At 46.3% G+C, this 21,432-nt stretch overlaps 1 protein-coding gene across 1 annotated transcript in view; it reads right to left on the reverse strand.

The window, feature by feature from the left end:
* KCP (kielin cysteine rich BMP regulator) overlaps positions 1–21,432 on the reverse strand; it is a 694,272-nt gene that overhangs the window by 443,600 nt on the left and 229,240 nt on the right. The window contains exons 6-9 of the mRNA XM_086918865.1: positions 17,158–17,297; positions 12,241–13,159; positions 9,683–11,045; positions 629–813 (exon numbers count right to left, since the gene is read on the reverse strand). Of these exons, the coding sequence (XP_086774991.1) occupies positions 629–813; positions 9,683–11,045; positions 12,241–13,159; positions 17,158–17,297 (2,607 nt within the window). The remainder of the gene's footprint in view (positions 1–628; positions 814–9,682; positions 11,046–12,240; positions 13,160–17,157; positions 17,298–21,432) is intronic.

Genomic DNA, 21,432 nt, shown 5'->3' on the forward strand with positions numbered 1-21,432 from the left:
GCACTTACTAGCTTGTTTGCTATGCATAACCTTTCACAAGGCTCCCTTGAACTTGCTAACTCACCTGTGTCCCCTGAAAACCTCGTTTGCCTGCAACTCCTCTCTACTTTTTGTGAATAGACATGTACAAATTAAAAGTCTACAAGGAAAGTGTCAAATCTATATCAGATCCAAAACATGTACAATCCTTAAGCAGCTCTGTGGTGGCACCTCGTGGGATGTGAAGGTCAGCAACAAGGATCCTGGTTTGTGACCTGCCATCTGTGTCTCAGGAACATTAGGATTAGAGTGGGAATAAAAAAGCAAATACTATCCTGGATGCAAAAATATCCCCCATCCCTTGACTTCTAATAGCCAAACAAAGGGTTTGTTGTTTTGGAGACGATAAAGGACTCTGACAGAAAGGACTGTTTAGCCCAAAGCCTCAGAAGAGCATTTCAATATCCTTTACAAGTGCACAAAGCATATGGGAATCCAGAACAGATATAGTGGCAGCTCACTTAGAACTTTTGCATTTGCGTGATGTAACTATTTCTCATCACATACACTTGCTCAGACGTATACAGCCCTCCCACCATGCACACACAAGACCTTCCAAAGAAGAATAAAGATTTGCTAGGACACCCACCCTGGCACAAAACAGTGTTGCCAGTAATCCGATCGTACCACTCTGCAAAACAGGATCCGCACATCTGGACACGACACTCGACGTTGGGGTGCCCTACACACTGCTCATCCTGGCACAAGTCCGGGCAACTCACGGGGGCAGTACCAAGTGGGCAACCTGAGAAAAAGTGTGCTTCAAAGCAAAACCTGCAAGTGAGAAAGGTAGATTACAGTCCAAATCAGAATTACACTAAAAAATTAGGACATTCAAACTCTGGATACTGAGCACAAATATTACATAACACATGTAAACTTCTTACCAACCTTCTAAACACTTTAAATGTATAAGAAATGCCTTAATTAGAGTTGACCAACATCCTTGATTTGAGATTTCTGCATAACATATGGAGATGAAGTAACTCAAGCCATACTATTAGGAAATTATCAGGAGATATCGTTCAGCCGCTTGTACTTGTGTCAAAATAAGCCAATAAAAAACAGGACCCTTCCTTCCATTCTACCCCTAGGGTCCACAAGCGCTGTGCCTAAAGCCTGGAGATGTTCATTTGGAATTAGGGATGAGAAAGCAGCAGTTATTTTCTTGATATAATCCCACCAGCCTGTGGTGGAATTGTCAGTTGCATATTTATCTGGCTGACTCAGAGGACGTACGAACATCTATTTAAAAGTCCAAAATAGCATGTAAATAATTCTGTTCTTGCGGCTCTGTGTGGGTAAAGGGTCTTTAATTAATTAACAATAGACAGTGGTTCTATAATGATCTAGGATATCAATATCACAGATAATTCAGTGTATTTACTGGTTATGACTAACTTAAAATGTGCATGACCCCAGTAACCACAGTACTTTGGTGGTTTTAGAGTTGAGTAAAACAAAGACACCTGCCCAAACTTACATAAAATGTCAGTATAGATTGATGGTTTTAGAAAATCTTGATCTCACAGGAGGTACCTCATCTTACTGGAGATACTTTCCTCCACTAGGTACTGATCATGTTCGATTTCTTCATGATGATTATCAACTCCTTAAGCAGCTCCGCCAACCCCCCACACTCACCTACCCCCTTCTTGACACCACCTTCTCCCCCCCCCTTATACCCCGCAAACCCTTCTATGCCCACTGAACCCCCATTGGCATACTGTAACATTTCTATTTATAACAACACTTTGGTTCTTTCAATGGGTTTCCTGTTTATCCTACATGTATTTTACTCACCTTGTACCCTGAATTGTTTCCTTTTATTTTGTCTGATCTCCTGTATAATCTCTTTTGTTCAGTACTATGATTGTTTTTCTTATTTATTTACATTGCTCCACTTGTGGAGCTAGCGCTATATAAAACCTTCTAAATAAAATAGCTGTTGTCTAGAACCACCGCTGGGTCTTGTCCGAAATCCCATAACGGTATCTACCAGCACCCTGCCATATTTTTCCCAGATATTCCAACACTGCTTTGGTTTCTTGTGACAACCCTGCAGCAATAATTGGGGAAATAGTCTGAAAGTACAGCCCCCCCCCCCCCATTTAATTATTTTTTATCTGCTGCAGATAATTAGTGCTACTGAATATATTTTCCCATGTCCTGACTTCCTTATACTTGTGGAATACCTTTCCTAGCACAGAAGGTAAGTATAGCATGTTTTCACAGTAGAGCTCTACCTCAGTTCTGGCTCATTTGCTGCTTCAGCTGCACTCTGAGCCCACCCCTACAACAAACCTGCTAGCTTCCATATGTCTGGTCCTGTACTCCCACCTGAAGACACTGATTGACTTTGCATAGTGCCCACCTTTTCCCTAAAACCAAACCTGTTTATTTTATCAATTTCAGTGAAAAGCTGTAAAAGGCGTGCTAATATTTCAGCCAACAACTGCTAGAGTTGCCATGAATTATTCTCATTTCCCCTCCCTCCCCAAGCCCCTCCCACCACAGTGGCCTGCATCACCAGAGCTACAAAACAGAGTGCACACATTGATCCCATATACCGCAACAACACTCCTTCAGTGAGCTCTAACTTCTCCTCTTTCTTTAAGAAATTGCCTAGAGCCTTCCAACACAATGGCAGCTTAAGTGCAGTCAATCCCCATGCCGAAATGTTTAAATAGTTTTTCCTACTGTCCATCAAAAAGGAGATGTGTCCTCCTCTAGATCACTGATGGTTTTCTCCATGACCAGCATTGATCAGTCTGTGAAACCATTGAGATGTTGAGGGAAGTTCTGGTTTCTTCCACTGAAATATGATTGCAAGCTTTGCTGTCCCCCACATTTTGTAAAACAACGTTTACTTCTGTCTTTGAAATGCGTACATACTTATCTGGCCGCAAACCTAGCATGTGTAGTTTTGGCTGAAAGGGCAAAGGGAAGCCTAACGCCTCCCTAAGAGTTTAGTCAACCTCCGTCCTGAAGGAAAAAGATTACTGAATCTCCACCATACATGCAAATTGTTTCCAACTATTCCACAACTCCTCTCAAATACTTTAGGAACTCTAGTGAACATTCAATTCATTTTTACAGGGGTGTTGTGCTAGCTATAAACAAATTTGTAATGTCTCACTGTTTTTCACGTCTATACAAATGTTTTTATGTTTGACGTCCCAAGATATTTGCCCATTGTTTTTATGAGTCCATTGCTTAGCCAGAAGAGCCTTTACAAGTAGCATATTTCATTTGGATATTACCTCTTTGCTCCTATCGATTTTCACATTTGTTTTCTCTGAGGAGTTTTGGATCTTTTATGGCCTGATTTTTCATGCTTGGATGTGCCGTAAGCATAAAGATCTCAAACACACAAAAGGTGATGGGAGGAATGCTTGCTGCATGCTTATCCCCCCCCCCCCCTAGCCAGTCACCTTTCCAGCTCCCTAATCACCCCACTCACTATTACCTCAGAGCCCTGCACCAACGCTAGCATCCCCCCCCCCCCCAGCCAGTCACCTTTCCAGCTCCCTAATCAACGACTCGCTCACGGCGCCCATCCTCCACTACACCCCCAACCCACCTATGGACATGATTATACCCACCCTCTTACAACTCAAAGAAGAGCTCCACGCCATCAAAGATCTACTTACCACACTCACCAGACAACCCCTGCCTACCACCGCCCCTTTAGGCAACAAGCCCCCCATCCACCCTACTTACCCTCACAAATCATACTCCCCGCATTGGCCCTCTATCCCCGCCCGCAATCACACTCGACCCCGTCGCGCCCTCAACCCCCTTTCGGACCATGACCTATGCACCCTCCTTCGCTCATTCCGCCCTGGTCCCTTAAAACACACAACCGCTACACACCTCCCCATTCCCACAATCCTCACTAATCCCCTTAGGCCCCCCACTCTGAGCAACAGAAGTTCCGTCCCCAATAATCTCAGAGAAGTCCCCCTCTCTCTAGAACACTCGATCACCCTTCTCTCCCCCAGACTCAAATGCATCCTACTCAATTGTAGATCGGCCCCGAGACACTCCGACATCGCGGATCTCATTATAGCATTGGACCTTGACCTTGCCATTCTGACTGAAACGTGGCTAACTGAAACTTCTACGCCTATAATGGACATATTAGTCCCCCCCAACTACCACATCATTAAGCTTGACAGGACCGGCAAGACGGGCGGTGGAATCGCATGCATTTTTAGGAGCAACCTCGCTGTGACCAAAGTCACCTCCCCCTCCCTCACTTCCTGTGAACTCTTCTGCCTCGATATCTCCAGCGAGGGCAAACCTGTATGCTCTTTACATGTCATCTACCACCCGCCCGGGGACAACCTCACCTTCACCCAACAACTCATGGACACGATCTCTCATTCAATGCCGGTCGGCAAACCACTCAAATGAAATGAAATGAAATGAAATTAGATTTCTTAAGCGCATGGCTGCCCAAGAGCGTCCCAGCGCTGATACACACAGCTAGCTTCCAAGATCTACCTGAAAGACTTCAATCTCCATTGGAACGATCAGAAAGACGCAGTGGTGAATAGTCTCAAAACTTTCCTTAATGCGCTTGACCTCACCCAAATCTGTAATAGCCCGACACACGACAAAGGCTCGATCCTCGACCTTATCGCCAAAGAAGACGCTACCCAATTGGGGTCGATCCAACCCTGTGACTGGTCAGACCACCACATTATCACTTTCTTCATCAACGAAAAAGTTAAACCTAACATGGCTCAACCCACCAAATCCAAGATCTGGAAAAGGGACATGAAGAATCTCAACCCGAACTGCCTGCCTTCTCACACTTGCAGTCTCCTCCTTCCCCATGTGGGCGCCCCTGATGTTCAATCATTGACTGACCTCTACCTCGATTCTATGAACTCAATAATAAACGAAGCTGCCCCCCTGCAACTGAAAAGAGTCTCCACCAAGAAATCGAACCCTTGGTATGATGGCAGACTCAATGAAGACAGACGTGCTTTGCGAATGGCAGAGCGCACTTGGAGATCTGACCCCTCAGCACTGCACCTTAAAACGTTAAAGAACAAGAGAAATGCCTACTTTAGGAAAATCAAGCGTTCGAAATCAGACTTCTTTAGCCTCCAGCTGGACCAAGCAAAGAACCGACCAAGAAAACTGTTCGATCTAGTCAAATCTCAAACCAAGAGGCAACCCTCACAATCAAACAGCGTAACAAGCGATACTCCACACTGTGAAGACTTTTCTGCATTCTTTAAGCTAAAGACCGACAACATAAGAAGTGATCTTCTCATTGATGCAAGCCGATACTCCAGCCCCATCAGCATGACTACCACTCACCCCAAAAACAACGCATCATGGACGTCATTCGACACCTACACTGAAGAAGCAATTCACAAACTGCTCAGCACCTTGAAGCCCTCTAATCACTTCACTGACCCCCTACCTGCTAATGCTATGAAAGACTTCACCCCCCTGCTCCTTCCACTCTGTACCAAAATCATTAACAGCTCCCTTCAACAAGGCATCATCCCAGACTCCCCTCAAGGTGGGGCAAGTCACACCTATACTCAAGAAACCTACAGCTGAACCGGCTGACCTGAACTACTATCGCCCTATCACCAGTATCCCCACCTTGGCCAAGCTTCTGGAAAAATGTGTACAACTCCAATTGACAAAACACATTGATCAGTTTGACCTCCTTAATCCTCATCAATCAGGCTTCCGAGCGAAACACAGCACGGAAACGGCTATGACTCACATAATTGATGACGCCCTCCAAATCCTTGACCGCAACGATTCCTGCCTCCTCATCCTTCTTGACCTCTCCTCAGCTTTTGATACTGTCAAACACGTGAACCTACTGGAACTGCTAAATACCAGAATGGGTCTATCCAGGACTGTTCTCAAATGGTTCACTTCCTTCCTACATAACCGGTCACAGAAGTTCAAGATCAACAACGTGCTATCCTCACCGGTGCCAGTAACTTTAGGCGTCCCACAAGGCTCCTCCCTATCTCCCACATTGTTCAACCTCATCATGGAACCACTCACCACCTTGCTTCAAGCATCTAATGTACTCTTCCATATGTACGCCGATGACACTCAACTTTACCTCAAGCTACAATCCCCGGAAGACATAAAGCTTCTGAACTCCACACTCAGAGACACCCAATCATGGTTGGCCGATAATCACCTCAAATTAAACGCTCTGAAAACTGAGTTCCTTCTGATCTCACCCCCCACGAAAATTGCCATCACCCAAACCTGGCTCAATCAGCTAACTGCGCTCAATGTCCAACCCACCATTGTGGAATCTGCGAAATCCTTAGGCATTACACTTGACGCCAAGCTCAACATGCAGCAGCACATTAACAAAGCCACTAAAGGAGCTAACTTCCAAGTCAACACTTTGAGGAAACTTAAACCCTTCCTCCCAGCTAAGGACTTCCAAACTGCTGTGCAGGCCCTAGTCATCCCTCGCATAGACTATGGAATTGTGACCCTTAGCGGACTCCCTCTTTCAACAACCGCTCCCCTAAGAGCCTCCCTGAACGCTGCCGCGAGACTCCTCACTGGTTCAAGGAAACACTCGCATATATCCAATGATTTAAAATCCCTGAACTGGCTGCCCTTTGAGGCCAGAATACAGCTGAAAATAGCCGTTATGACACACTCGGCCGTACACCACAAGTCACCCAGCTACCTCACCCAAAAGTTGACTATATCAGGAGGCGCGAGATCCAATAGAAGTACAAAAAATCTACTCCAGAAACCTCGTAGATTCCGGAAGGAAAAAACATATAAACGCTCCTTCTCAGGAATGGCGCCTAGGATCTGGAACGCACTCCCGCCTGAAACCAGGCGTATCTCCTCCACTGCACTTTTTAAGAAAGAGGTAAAAGCCATCCTTATGGCCAAGTTCACCTGAACTCTTCTGCTGCTGGAACAGAGACTTCTGTATCGTTGCTGCAGTACTGGTTACCAGTTTGTCTATTGTATTATATTTGTACATGACTGATATCCTATCATGCTATTTCACTTACTACCGACTACTACTTTGTTCCTAATAGTTGGTTCCAACTACCTTCCTGTTGCCCCTACCCCTTGTTCCTGCAAGCATTAAGAAAGAGGTAATAGTCATCCGTTTGGCCTAAGCTCACCTGATCTCTATTGTTGTTGGATCTAAGTCTCTGCACCGCTTTTTGTTTTATTAGTTACTTGATCGTTTATTGGTTCTCATATATGTACTCGATTGTTATCCTATTCCACTATGCTATTCATATTGTACCCAATATTGTATTTAATAACCCTCCTGTTGCCCCTACCCATGGCTCTGTAAAGCGCTCTGATATCTGCAAAGATCTTGTTCGCGCTATATAAAACTTTGAATAAAAATATTCTATTTTTTACTACCAGTTGCCTAACATTCCAATTTAAGTTCATTGTTTAAGTTTGTTTCTATTCAATGTACAGTTACTATATATTTATGTACAATGGTACACATATTGGAATGAATCTTTTAGGCATTTTAAAAAAGGTGAAGATCTAGGACATGATTCTGGGTTGGGTGGTAAGTAAAAATGCTATGATTTCTTGAAGAAATGGTAAATTTAGAGTAGAATGGACCAGCTTAATTTCATTAATCTAACTATTATCTAATGGAGTAAATTCAGCAGCTGAAATCTACTCTGTACTTAACATTTCCTCCACAAATTGGATGATTTTAGGTTTCCACAGACTTTAAGTAAGGCTCTAGGCTTTTTCTGTAAATGCTCATGAAATATCTAGGATTATTAAAATTTGGCCAAACCTAATAAAGGGTTTATTTACTCACTAGAATATTTCAATTGCTTACTATTAAAGAACACATTTAATGTTTTTACTGTGAATTTTCTATGATCCACAAATAGTCCATCTTTACTTGATCAGAGATCTGTGGCCTCTTGTACTCCTTCTGAGGGAGAACAGTCCTCGCTGCCGGCTCCTGACATCAGTCCTGCATCACACACCTGAGCACAAGTGTAGATTCCATTAAAAGCAATGACTAATTGTGATGATAAGCCTGCTCAGATTCACCCATGGCTGCCTGGAGTGTCCTCGCCCATGTGAATGCTATCCAGAGCACACTTGGGATCTCACATGTTCCATTTACCGCAACTAATACATACACGCCTTCCTGGTTCACTGTGACTCAGGTAACTGTTATGTGTACCACTTTCTCACGTTCCATACCACACAGAACCATCAAACACAACACCACTGTAAAATGCCCCACCATGCTAGCAGTCTTGGCATGTTGCCACAATTCCACCTCCCTTTCCACTGACTGGTTTAAATGTGCACTGAGAAGCTTGTGAAGATTGCTGTGGACACTTTTCATCAAGTCATCGCAATCCATCACCTTTCAATGGCACCAAATCGATGCACTTCTGTGTAAAGTACTAGGATCTATTTCATACCATGGTATCCCAACTGGGATATTGGTCAGAAGAAAGAGTTAACATGCACCTTTTTAATACGTTATGTTATGTTAATGCAATTTGTATAGCGCATAAGGGATTTCAATGCGGTCATAAAGGGACTATGTTAGGTACCTGTATGCAGCTGAGATGACTAGGTCCCACTAAGGAAAAAACATTCATGCTGCTCCTTTAAAATATATTAAAGCAGGTCAAAATAATCTATGGTTCCTTTGAGGGGTAAAACGAGTCTGTACAAAGTAACAGTGACAACGAAAATCCAGCTTTCTAAATTTTCATTGATGCGTACGGGTGCAGACCACATGAGATGTCTTTTGTTGGAGACCCAATCACTTTATGGAGAATCCCTTCCACCTCTAAACATGTCCTGATTCATATGTGTCTGTGATCTGTATTGCTCAAAGGATTCTCCTGACCTTATTTATCATATACAAACGTGTTTTACCCCTTGAAGGAACCACAGATTATTTCGACCTGCTTTACTAAAATACAGAAACACGAGTTATTACAAAGAAAATGCAGGAGTGCCTTTCCCTTAGTCATACTTAGTCATCTCAGCTGCATAAAGATACCCATCATAATTCCTTATGACCGCATTGAAATCCCATATCCACGAGATTTAAATTATTAATGCCTTACAAATCTGGAGAGCCTTGAGAAAGCCCTGGGCCTGCACTCTTTGATAGGCTGCAACTCCCATTGTCTCAAGTATCAACTTGAACTTGATGACTATTGATCATTGTTACTAAATGCTGTTTACGAATTCCAGTGCTGCTTGAAATCTCTTTGTTTTTTCTCTAATGCTCACTAAATCAATTTTTACATATTATAACAATTGATATCCCACATTATTTTTGGTACATGCATCCCCCTTTTTTAAATACATAATAAATCATATTGAAGCATAAGAGTTAGGAGTTAGAGTCACCAAACCAGGTGCATGTTGGGAAAGCAAAAACATGGATAACTCAATGCAAGTTTGGATAATATTCTGCATTGTGAGTAACACATCGTCATTGTAACATTCCCACACACCTCTAAAAGGCGAATGTTCCTGTTACGTAGAACTCCTTTCTTTGACTGAGCATTGAAGCTCATGCATAATCAGCTGTTTATGGCAGCCTTCCCAAAACCTTCTGACACACTCACATTCAATGCCTTACCTTAGGTCGGGGGTAACTGGTAACCAGAGGTTGTTCTCCCTCACTGAGGAGATGTTGGGTATATAGCTGCTGTCAAACATGTGCTGTGAAGTCCACCTCTGCTCCAGCTGCCTCACAACCTGCAAGGTCACATGTACCTCCCGTGTCACCCAGGTATGCTGCAACCACCAGGAGGGAAGAGGACTGATAGGGGGACAGATACGTTTGATATTGGTTAAGACATCCTTCCCCAGCACATACACCTGCTGTTGAATGAAGAAGTAGAACCTCAAGTAATGAGGGCCGTGAAAGAAATAGTTGCACTGGTCTCGGTCATATCCTTCCAGGTTGAAACCAAATACATCAAATCCGTTTTTGTCCATGCCTGATCGGTCATAACCGTAAGTGTTATATCCATTCCTGAAGAGTGGATCAATAACTTCAGCTCGCACTTCGGGAAGCAATGTCCCATCTTTTCTCATCCCAAAAGAGGTCACCTGAGATCTGTTGAATCCGTAGCGGTTGTAGCCAGAAATATCAAATCCGTCCAAATCAAAGCCATCTCTGTCAAAACCATTCCTTCCATAGCCGTACTGATTCCAGCCCTGCTGGTCGAAACCTTTGCGATCATAGCCCATCATATTATAGCCATGAAGATCAAATGGTCCATAGTCAGATTCAAACACATGCCCTTCTATCCTATGATGTTTTGGTCTCACTGTGTAGTTACAGGGTGCTCCAAGAGTGATGGAGACATATCTAGTGCACAGCTGTTGCTGAGCAAGCAAGATGTCATCAGGGGCAACATCAAAAGGCTTCATCTTGATGTAACGTGCATCTGGAGGGTAGCGGGGAAGCCCATCAGGACTTTTTTCCTGCCAAAGGGTCCACAACTTGTCGATGAAGGCATAATGTGAGAGAAAGATGGGGTCATAAGCACTAAAGGGGGATGCCATATGCCCTCCAACCCAAAGATGGAAGAGGCTGGAGAGTACCTCTACATGGAAGGAAAACTCTGGGAAAGATTCTTCTGCTAGAATGAGCTGGATGTTGATGGCATCTGGCAGCACTATTGAGGTATTGAATCTTCTGCTGAGACAAGGTTCCCAGTTCTTCCCCAGTAGGAATGGATGATGTAGGACACAGCCTGATCTTGGGTCCCCATTGCCCCCAAAGAAATTGGCCTGCCACACTACTGATGACTCCAGGGTCCCTGAGTCTACAGTCCACTCGAAGTAAGGGATGGCGATGTCACAAGAAGAGACCTTCTGGAGCTCCCTCTCCACCAGCCGCAGAAAGTAGCGATGCCAAGGCAAAAAGGTCAGCCGGCCATTGGCCTGGGGGCAGTACTCTGCTTTCAGTCGGGAAAACTCCTCCCACATGTCTGTGCAGATCCCCAATGTAGAGTTAAGGATGGTAAGAAAGAAAAACAGGTTTTAGAATGCAGAGTGAGGACAGAACATACAAAACATAGCCTTATAGGGTCAGACAACCTTCTCTTATAAACTATGTAAACACTTAGGTAACAACAGATTTGTTAACCCCTTCTGATAGGGCAAAACTATGTTTAGCGGAGTAGCATGCTCAATCCCTCCTGAGGCACCTGGGGAAAGTAGAGTGAAACATTGAACAAATAAGTAACATCCATGGCTAAGGAGCTGTACTCTAGGAAAAAAAACATAAGCTGCATAGCAAAGAAGCGACAAACTGGGAAAATGATTAAAACACTGCACATAGGAGTTACACAGTGAGGAAAGGACTGACATAGTAAAAAAAGGAGTTACACAGTCAACTAAAGAGAGACACTGAGCAAAGGAGTGACACATTTGCAATGGAGTGACACACTCAACTAATGAATATTGAACAAAGAAGTATCACTGTAGGCAAAAGGTAACAAACATATAGCTTGGTAAGACAGTGAATATGATACTAGGAACCAACATAACTGTAAGTACTACTCTCATATTCTTTGGGGTACATAGCAGCATAGGTGCTGAAAGTAATAAATTACATAAAAAACAGGAAAGTTTACTTTTTGTATTAATATTATTAGCCCGGAGAGAAATCTGCATTAATTGGGTTAAATCGGTCGCCCCAAGTTATACAAATTGGTTAAATTATGTCATTAAAATTAACAACTTCGATAGAAACATGGGATATACGAAGAGAACACATTTTTGGGAAATTTGGGAGCAATATTTTCAAAGTAACTAAAATCTTCTAATAGGTCATGAATAATAAATCCAATGATTAACGCGATAACCTATAATACCAGGCAGAAATGGTTCTGCCGAGTAGCCAAGCTGGCTAGCTCACACCCCACTAACCAATGGTATTATTGGAAACGATAAAGGGTAAGTGGAGAAAAAATTGATGAATCTAAATAGTGAAAGGGATACTCCCCAAAAAAGACAATTCCGGAAAGCGATGGGGCTGTGAAGGCAAAGTTTTCTAAAAAGATCATCAGTTTCTCCAGAAACCTCCTTATCTATACAATCGCAAAATGAGGATAAAAAAAAAAAAAACATATAGCTAATTATGCAAAAGAAATTTCTAATTAGGCTTGCACAGACGCTCACCTTCCTTGGCATACAAATCCCGGACAGCTTTCTGGTAGATGTTTCGCTCCTCTGTAGTCATGTCTCGGATCTCTTTGCGCTGGCTCACTTGCCTGCAGTTACATTCCACAGCACCAGTGTAACTGCAGAGGCACACCTCACAGCCATGTTCAAAGGATTCCCCAAAGTGGTAGGTTCTTCCTGCATAGGAGCACCCACAGCTTTCACCGCAAGCTGTCTCTTCACACTTCTTGCCTGGAGAGAAGCTGACTACTTCATGCCCAGCCACTTTCCCATCCATTGCCTGGCACTGAGACAGTGACAGTGACTCACACTGGTATGTGAACCCCGCACAGAACCCCAGATAGCTGAAGCCATTAGCACCAAGGCCACCGCAGTTGAATCCAGCCCGGTTGTACCCATTTCTGTTATAGCCTTCACTGCTAAACTCCATGCGCCCATCATGTTCACCCTTGCGGTTGTAGCCAGTGAAGTTGAAGCCAGTCTCCTTGTGAAAGCCATCTCGGTCATATCCTTGCTGATCAAATCCATACTTGTCAAATTCTCGGCCGTCATTGAGTCCACTAAAGATCTGCCCGTTGGGACCAAATAATGCAGGCCCAGATCGGACAGGGTTGAAGACCACTCTCTTTCGCTGATTGCGGTCCACTCCTGAACTGTTGTACCCATAGCGGTCATATCCCTCACGGTCATAACCAAAGTGCACTCCACTGACTACTGGGGTGCGGTAACAACAAGCTCCTATCTCGCAACGCCTCTGACACTCTTCTTGACTAAGGAAATTATTGGCATTACCACCACAGCCGGTGTAGAAAAACTCTAGGCAGCGACGGTGTTTAGCACTGTAAAACCAATGTTGTTTCGGTTGCCGTGAAGATCCGTCGGTGCACTGGCCACCATCTTGAGGCATGGAGCATGTCTGGAGGGGGAAAACACAATAAAATTATAGTGTCAGAGACTACATCACATTCCCTTTCAATAGTGATGAGAGTGCCTGCCTAAAGATGGAAGTAGGAGTGGAAGTATAATCAGGGAAGAAAGTAAAAGCGCTATTCTAGGAGGTACCACTATATCTCACTGTGCTATCTCAGAACATACATCTATTAAAGTTCTATTGTGAAGCACTAGCTATTAAGCACTTCGAAATCAACCCAATTTAGCTATTATATGGTTCAGCATTGGGGGGTCTCTCAGAGAAGAACACTCCACTAAAGTTGTAAAGCAAGCAGAAATCCATGGCTGACTTCAACCCTCCCTTGTAGGAAGTCTCATTTAGACAGCACAAGCTAATGGATGGAAATAGCAGAACGAATCTTAAACATTGGGAATTACCCTGGGCAACAATGCATTATATTACGACTATCCAATCTATACTTGTACAGAAGGGGCAACTATAATCAAATCAGAATGTTCCCATCCCAAAGGTAATTCAGCCTAAACAGCTAGACCAGGTTCCCTCCAACCATGGAAGACAATAACATGTCTAACCCTGACTGGGTTTCATCAGTGGGGTGCGGCTGAGTCCCTACGACGCAGCACCTAGGAAGCAGAGTGTATAGACCTTCGTCAATGAAGCACATTCTAGAGAGATTCGACTAGGCGGCATATTCTAGACCGTGTTTCTTAGTATCACGATCTAGATCAAGCATGCCCGATGTTGATCCAGGATGGTTATATCCATGGGAGATTTTCAGGATATCCATAAAGATAGGTTTACATACAGAGAAACTAAATGGACCTCGTTAACGTTGTCAATGGTTTAATGGACCTAAAAATCCCCCCTTCTTGACCTACATTGTGCAACCTGATCTTGAATATCCTTTCTCTAGCACAACATCTAGGAAGCACATTTTCCACAGCACCAACTCTCAAGCTCCTTCTAGACAGCACTACCTCGTACTCGTACTAGGAACTGCAACACCAAGGGCCACGTCTGCACAGATGAAGCTATGAGGTCTAGTAATGGAGACAAGGTCATTTTGATTACAGGAGGGTTATATGCGGTGGGACTCCGAGAAATCAACAGAGGCATTAGACACATTTTGAATCATCTCAGGGTTGAGGGTAAACTGTGGAAACTCACCCGATACAGCTGTCTGTGGAGGTAGCATTGCTCTCACCTAAGAATACTAAAAATGGTAAACAACTACAATTTGCTACATGATTTACTTGGCAGAAACATTCACCCTGAAATACAAGCAATGAGGAAATGTGCGCAGTTCTAGGGCATGCTTCTGCTGACAGTTATTAGCAAGATAGCAGTAACCAAAATGGCGGCACTCCCCTAGTTACTATATTATTTTTTGACATTACCAGTGATAACACCAGGGAGGTTGCTCCGTGACATTGATTTAATCCCTACTGATTTAGTGTGGGGCTCAAAGAGATATAGGGTGCCACTGTCTAAGCTCCTGCTTACTACATATGAAGGTGGGGAGCTGCCCCGGACTTTGAAATGTACTATCTAGACGCCCAGTTGCAATGACTGACAAGTGGTGTAGCGGACTGGATTGTAGGGCATGGTAGGTGATTAATATGATCCCATCAACTGCAGGATATTTAAGGATTCTTTTATGGCCTGGGAGAGGAGGAGTAGAGGGAAGAAATCCCCCTGGAGTTTTAAAACACTGCTGGAATAGGCGCCCTCCCAAACGCCACACATGCCGGAGTTTACTAGGGATGGATGGGGAGCCCTCCTGTGAGCAAAAAACTGAGGAGACTTGAAAATATGGAAGGAAAGAGGAGTACTGAGCATAGGGGACCTGAATGGGGGGCCCACACTTAGACTTTGGGAAGTTGAACAAGACATAGGATTTACCCAAGGGGCAGTTTTTGTTCCAAAGAACGATTACTGTTGACATAAAAAAAGAAAGAAGGATGGGAACTGAGGAAGCTCCCACACACCAGGGATTGAAGACAACCCTCACTGCTAAAGGGAAGAGCAAAGCAGCTACTGTGTCGTACCGGGCATTGATCAGCCAAATTACAGCTCCCTTAGCTACTCTGAGAGAACGTGAGGCAGTGGACATACAGAGACCTATCTCAGAAGATACTCACATATGCCACTAAGATAAACAAGAACATACGTTTGCAACTGATTCAGTTTTATTACATACACAGAGCATATAAGATCCTGGGGAAGATAAATACATTCTACCCAACTCAGAGGGTTGCATGCCTTCTCTGAGTGGAACTAGGCCAGAATATCTCAAAAGGTGGTGCTTGGACCTTTCAGATCAGATCAGATCAGATCAGAGGGCAAACCCCTGCTTTGTGGTGTCCCGCAGGGCTCTGCCCTGAGCCCCCTGTTTTTTAATGTCTATCTTGCACCCTTGGCCACAGTGGTGGAGGCTTGTGGAGTCAGGGTGGTCTCTTATGCTGATGATACTCAGTTGATATTTTCCTTTAGAGACCACTCAGACTCCACCTTTGCCAACTTCCGCCAATGTCTGAACAACATCTGTGACTGGATGACCAACCATCACCTAAGACTGAATGCTGACAAGACAGAGGTCCTGTTTTTTAATCAGAAAACTCCTATTTCCCCCAGCCTGTGGTGGCCCACAGCACTTGACCCGGCCCCCACCCCTGTCCAATCAGCTTGCAACTTGGGTTTTCAATTCGATGACTCTCTGTCTTGCAAAGCACAAGTCAACAAGGTCACCTCTGCCTGCTTCGCGAAGCTGCGCATGATCAAGAAGATCCTTCCTTACCTTCCATTAGACGCCCGCCGAACTATCACTCAGGCCCTCATAACTTCTCACCTAGACTACGCCAACAATTTATATGCCGGCGCTCCTCAATATCTGATCGATCGGCTCCAGATCGTTCAGAATGCGGCGGCCAGACTCATCGGTAATATCCCCTACCGCCAGTCGGTCGCCGCCTACCGCATAGAGCTCCACTGGCTTCCCATTGCAAGCCGTATTCAATTTAAGATCCACACCCTTGCCTATCGAGCTATCAATGGCCTTGGACCTAACTACCTGAAAAAGCGAGTGTCAATCTCTCAATCTGTCAGATCACTGAGATCTAACAACTTACGCATCCTGATTGCACCTCGCTTTCGACGCTCCAGAATGGGCGGCAGAGGATTCAGCGTAATCACTGCCAAACTATGGAACTCCCTCCCTCTCGATCTCAGGTTCTGCCCATCTGAACCCATCTTCCGTGCTAAATTAAAAACCTGGCTGTTCTCCAGACTATGATCCCTGTCTTGCAATAAGCTTGTTCCTCCCCTCCTTCCCGGAGGCTCTGTTTCTAGCGCCGGGACACCCCTCCGGGGGTAGCTGCGCACTGTATAAGCTACTTAAATAAATAAATAAATAAATAAATAAATAAATATATGCATGTGGTCTGGAATTGTCCTGAATTCAAGTTCTATTGGAACACAATAGTGCAGTTGGTAAGTGATGGAACCAAACTGGGCATTACGACCACCCTTGAAACTTGTTTGCTGGGACTATACCCATGCCACCAAAGGAAAAAAGTAACAAGTAGATTTATGTTCATGTATATCCTAAAACATCCTCCTTCTGGACTTGGAACAATCGCATCTGCTACTCTAATGATAAATTCAGTTTTTTGAAAAAGAGTTAAAAACAATGGCATTTTGATTAAACTGCATCTTCTGGAACTTGAACAAAAGCCATGTCATATATATAGCCAGGACATGTCACTCTGGTGCCAGGGCTGCTTCATGCATGGATCCAAGCAAGACTGGTCCTGGCAGCTGAGATCCGCGGCCCTTCGATCTATTGCCCAGCACTAACCACCCGTTTGCCAGATCTGCATAATTAAGATGATAGTCTAAAATCAACCCCTCGTCATAGATGTGTCATGGAGAGGGAGCCCTGCTGCAGGGCATGCTGTGGGAGAGGGCGTATAGTCACTGCACTGCCTTGGCAGCGGCCTTACCTGCAGACGAGGCTTCTCACACAGGAGGCCCGTGAACACCAGCGGGCACTGGCACGTGAATCCCCTGGGATGCTGCAAGGTGTCTGGGCGGGCAGGCTGGCACTGCCCTCCGTTCAAACAGGGACTGGAGGTGCAGGGATCTAGAGGAAAAACAGACAGCTTACAACCAACAAGGGACACGCAAGTGCAAATTCAAACAACGCCACTGCCAAGGCAAGTGATACACGTGTTTCCAACTGTATTAATTTATTTATGACGGACTACAGTGTGTGCTGGGTGCCAGGGGGCTGATTAGAACACTGGGGTGGCAAGCAGCTTGCGCAGGGGGCAGGAGCGTGCAAGCTATACAACGAGACCACACTCTGATGCCGGTCGGAAGTGACGACCCGAGCGTCCGCCCTTCTTTTATTTTGACCCCGCAGGCCAAGCCTGGCCTGCGGATGTGGTGGGCATACAAGGAGTTGGCTACTAGACCGCCAACTGCTACATCCCTGTCCAACTCAGTTCTTTTGTTTTACCTTTTCTAGTCTGTGAACCAAATACAATGTCTTAAACATGTCACCAGGCCCCATACAGAGTCTCAGTACTTGCGTGAACCTCAGCCAGTGGAATCCGGACACTGTTCAGCAGGCATAGTCCCTCAGACGGTGGCTCGGATGGGGGATCGGCCTCAGGCTGTATTTTTGGGCCCCGGGCAGTTCAGGCCAGGGTCCTTGGGGCGAACCACATGTTGAAGTGATGGGCTCATTTCTGGGGACTCACCGACTCCGCCACTTCCTGACTCTTCTTCCCCACTCTCGGGTGTGGCGGTGGCCATGGAACCTGCTTGGGCACTTGGGGTCTCCTGGGGATGTTCTGACGGGACCTCCTTGAACCATGAGATGTTCCTGGATACTTCTTCTTCTCCTTTTCGCACGGTCACCATGGTGCCATGGCTAGCAGTGACCGTCCAGGTACCTGGCTCGTAGTTTGTCCGGAATTTCCATCCCTGACGCCGATTTCGTAGGATGACTGTCGCTACGGGGCCAATCGTTCTTGGGGCAGCCCGACGGCGGATGCTCGAGTCCTGGTTGTGTCTTGCCCTTCTCTCCTGCACTTCTTCGACCTCCAGCAGAGGTGACGACCACCGTGGGCAGGTAGGGAGTAGGTCTCGGCGGGGTCTCTGGAGCATGAGGTCCCACGGACTCCCCTGGGTCGCACAGTGAGGTGTGCTTCGGTACTCCCTTAAGAATTCGTGGAGTCTCTGTTCCGGGTCGGCTTGTTCTACGACCGCTATGCGGAACATCTTGTTCAGCGTGCGCATGAAACGTTCGACATCCCCATTGGCCTGGGGCCACTGAGGGGTGAAACGGCGGTTAGACATGCTTCGTTGCTTGAGGAATGTGGCAAATTCGGACCCTTGGAATGGCGGGCCATTGTCACTGCATACTTCTTGGGGAAACCAAACATGGCGAAGATCTTCTCCAGCATTGGTCCGACGTGGTTGAAGGCCGTAGATACGAAGGGTTCCACTATGGGGTACTTTGAGTAAGCGTCTATGACTACAAGCGTGTGTCCTCCTCCAGGGAAGCTCCCACAAAGTCTATGCTCACTTTGGACCAGGTGCAAGCCTCCTCAGTGATGATTGGGATTGGTTTCTCAGGGCCGCTGGTCAGCTGGCACGATGCACAGCGTCTGGCGTACGCCTACACCATGTTTTCTAAGTCTGGGAACCAGACCTTCTCTCGCATCCGTGCCTTAATTTTAGTTACCCCTTGGTGTCCCCCATGGGCTAATTGGACTGCCCAATGTTTGAGGCTCTGCAGGATCACTAATCGGGACCCCCTGAGCCGGATACCGGCACTGGTGGCGCTGAGTTCGTGGCGGACTCGCCACATCTTCGTGAGGGTGTTGTGATCCTACGGTGTCCACGAGTTGGCTTGATGAAGGTAGTCTGTCCACGATCCTTCTTGCACTGCACGCAATGTCTTGGTGTAGACTGCATCTGTAGTGGCAGCTTCTCTCACATCATCTAGGGACATGCTCAGGGGGCAGGCTGCGAGAGATATCAGATGCGCATATTGTTCGACGCCATCGTCGTCTTCTTCTTGCTTCTCCGATCAAATGGGGTGTCTCGAGAGGAAGTCAGCTGGGTTCTTTGATCCTGGGCGGTATACTACCTCCATTTTATACGGTTGCAGCTGAACGGCCCAGCGCTCGATGCGCGGAGGTGGATGAGGTGCCGTTCCTTTGAAGAGAGGGACAAGAGGCTGATGGTCGGTGACCATGGTGAAGGGTTGCCCCTTGAGGTATAGATGAAAATGGTTGCAGGCCCACTTGATGGCGAGAGCCTCGCGCTCGATCTGCGCATACCTTGTTTCCGTGAGGGTGAGGGATTTACTAGCGAACGCTAAGGCTGCCCAACGACCCGGTTCATGTTCTTGAGTCAATACCGCACTGAGCCCTACAGGGCTTGCATCGACCAGTACTTCCGTTCACTTCGCATAATCAAAGTAGGCCAATGTGTGTTCTCCTAGGAGGGCGTCTTTTACTCCTTGGAAGGCTTCTTCCTCCATCGGGCCCCACTGCCAGGTTGCATCCGTCTTCGTAAGGGCCCGCAGTGGCTCTGCCCGGGTGGCCAGACCTGGTATAAACCTTCCACAGTACGCGGCCATCCCCAGGAAGCTCCGTACCTCTGTGGGATTCGTCGGTGCTGGGGCGTCCTTGATCACCTGTGATTTTCTTGGATCTACCTGGATGCCTTCTTGGTTGTAGACGTAGCCGAAGAATTCAACAGACGGTTGAAAAAAACTGGCACTTGTCTCTATGTAGGGTTGCTCCATACTCGCTCAGGCGATTTAGTGTGTTGCGGAGGTGCTTATGGTGAATGGCGGCCGCCTCTGAGTGGATGAGAATGTCATCGCTCACGTTCAATACTCCGGGTGGACCCGATAGCAGCTCTCGTATGGTATTCTGGAATACTTCGGCTGCTGAGGATATCCCGAAGTTTAGGCGCTTGTATCTCCTCAGCCTCATGTGGGTGCTGAATGTGGTTATGTATCGGATTTCTTGGGACAGGGGCAGCTGGTGGTACCCGGCGTTGAGGTAAATTTTTGAGAACCACTTAGATCCATTCACATCTGCGATGATGTTGTCCATCGTCGGTGTTATGTGGCGCTCTCTGCGGATAGCTTTATTCTAGAGTCTCATATCAATGCAGAGGCGTATGCCTCCAGGCTGTTTCGGCTTACCTGCTGTCACCATTGGGGATACCCAGGGTGTGGGTCCGGATACTTTCTCGATTACCCCTTGTTCCTCGAGGGCCTCCAGCTCCTTCTCCACCAGTGGCCGTAGGTGGAATGGGACTCTCCGGTGTCACAAAGCGACTGGGGTGACCAACTTGTCTATGTGAAGCTTGATTGGGTCACACTTGATGAACCCTAGCCCTTGGACGAGTTCTGGGAACTGGTTGAGTATCTCTTCTACCTGGTACGTCTGAAATCTCCTGGCAAACGAAATGAGTCGGAGATCTTCCGCGGTGTGACTGCTCAGAAGGGTGTCCGCCTCTCTGTCAATGACATGGATTGTTGCCATTACTTCGAGGTCATCTGCTCCAAGGGGTACCAATATCTACATTTCAGTGGAGAGGTGTGTCTGCGCCATATGCGTAGATCCGGGTTTTTGATGACACCAGGGGAGGGCGAGGTCACAGGCGTCGGTACTGTTGGGGCCCCATGACATTCACCGTCGCTCCTTTGTCGATGACTGCTTTTACTTCTGTCCCCATGACCTGAACCATGCACGTTGGTTGCGGTCTGCGGCGTTGTTTGAGTTCTCTTGCGAACGAAATGAGGTACACCTCCTCTTCGAAGTCGTCTGAGGAATCTTCTACTGTCGGCATGTGTTTCGCAGGCCTTCTCTGGGTGTGTTCAGGTGCAGCGGTGTCTGTAACTGATAGTTGCCTAACAGCTCGCATTGGGGGTTTTTGCCGACGGAAGTCTTGGTTCCTATTGCGCCTTCTGCAGACAGATGAGAGTGATTGGGTATTCTGCAGTTGGTGCAGGTCTTCCCCTGGGCTGGACAGTTTTTTGCAGCGTGTGGCTCATGGGCACAGTACCCACATTTTGATCTTGAGGCGTCTCCCTTCGGTCCTCCGAAGGTGTCTCCTCTGGGTTTGGTCCGAATAACATCGGCCCGTTCCGTCTTGATGGAATCAGCCTTTCCGTGTGGCTTGGTTAGGGCTTGCTCCATCTCATTTGCTCTAGCCGCGGACAGGTCATGCGACCTTGCTAGTAT

The sequence above is a fragment of the Lissotriton vulgaris genome, chromosome 1_1 (genome assembly GCF_964263255.1).
Source record: "Lissotriton vulgaris chromosome 1_1, aLisVul1.2, whole genome shotgun sequence".
Lineage (NCBI taxonomy): Eukaryota > Metazoa > Chordata > Amphibia > Caudata > Salamandridae > Lissotriton > Lissotriton vulgaris.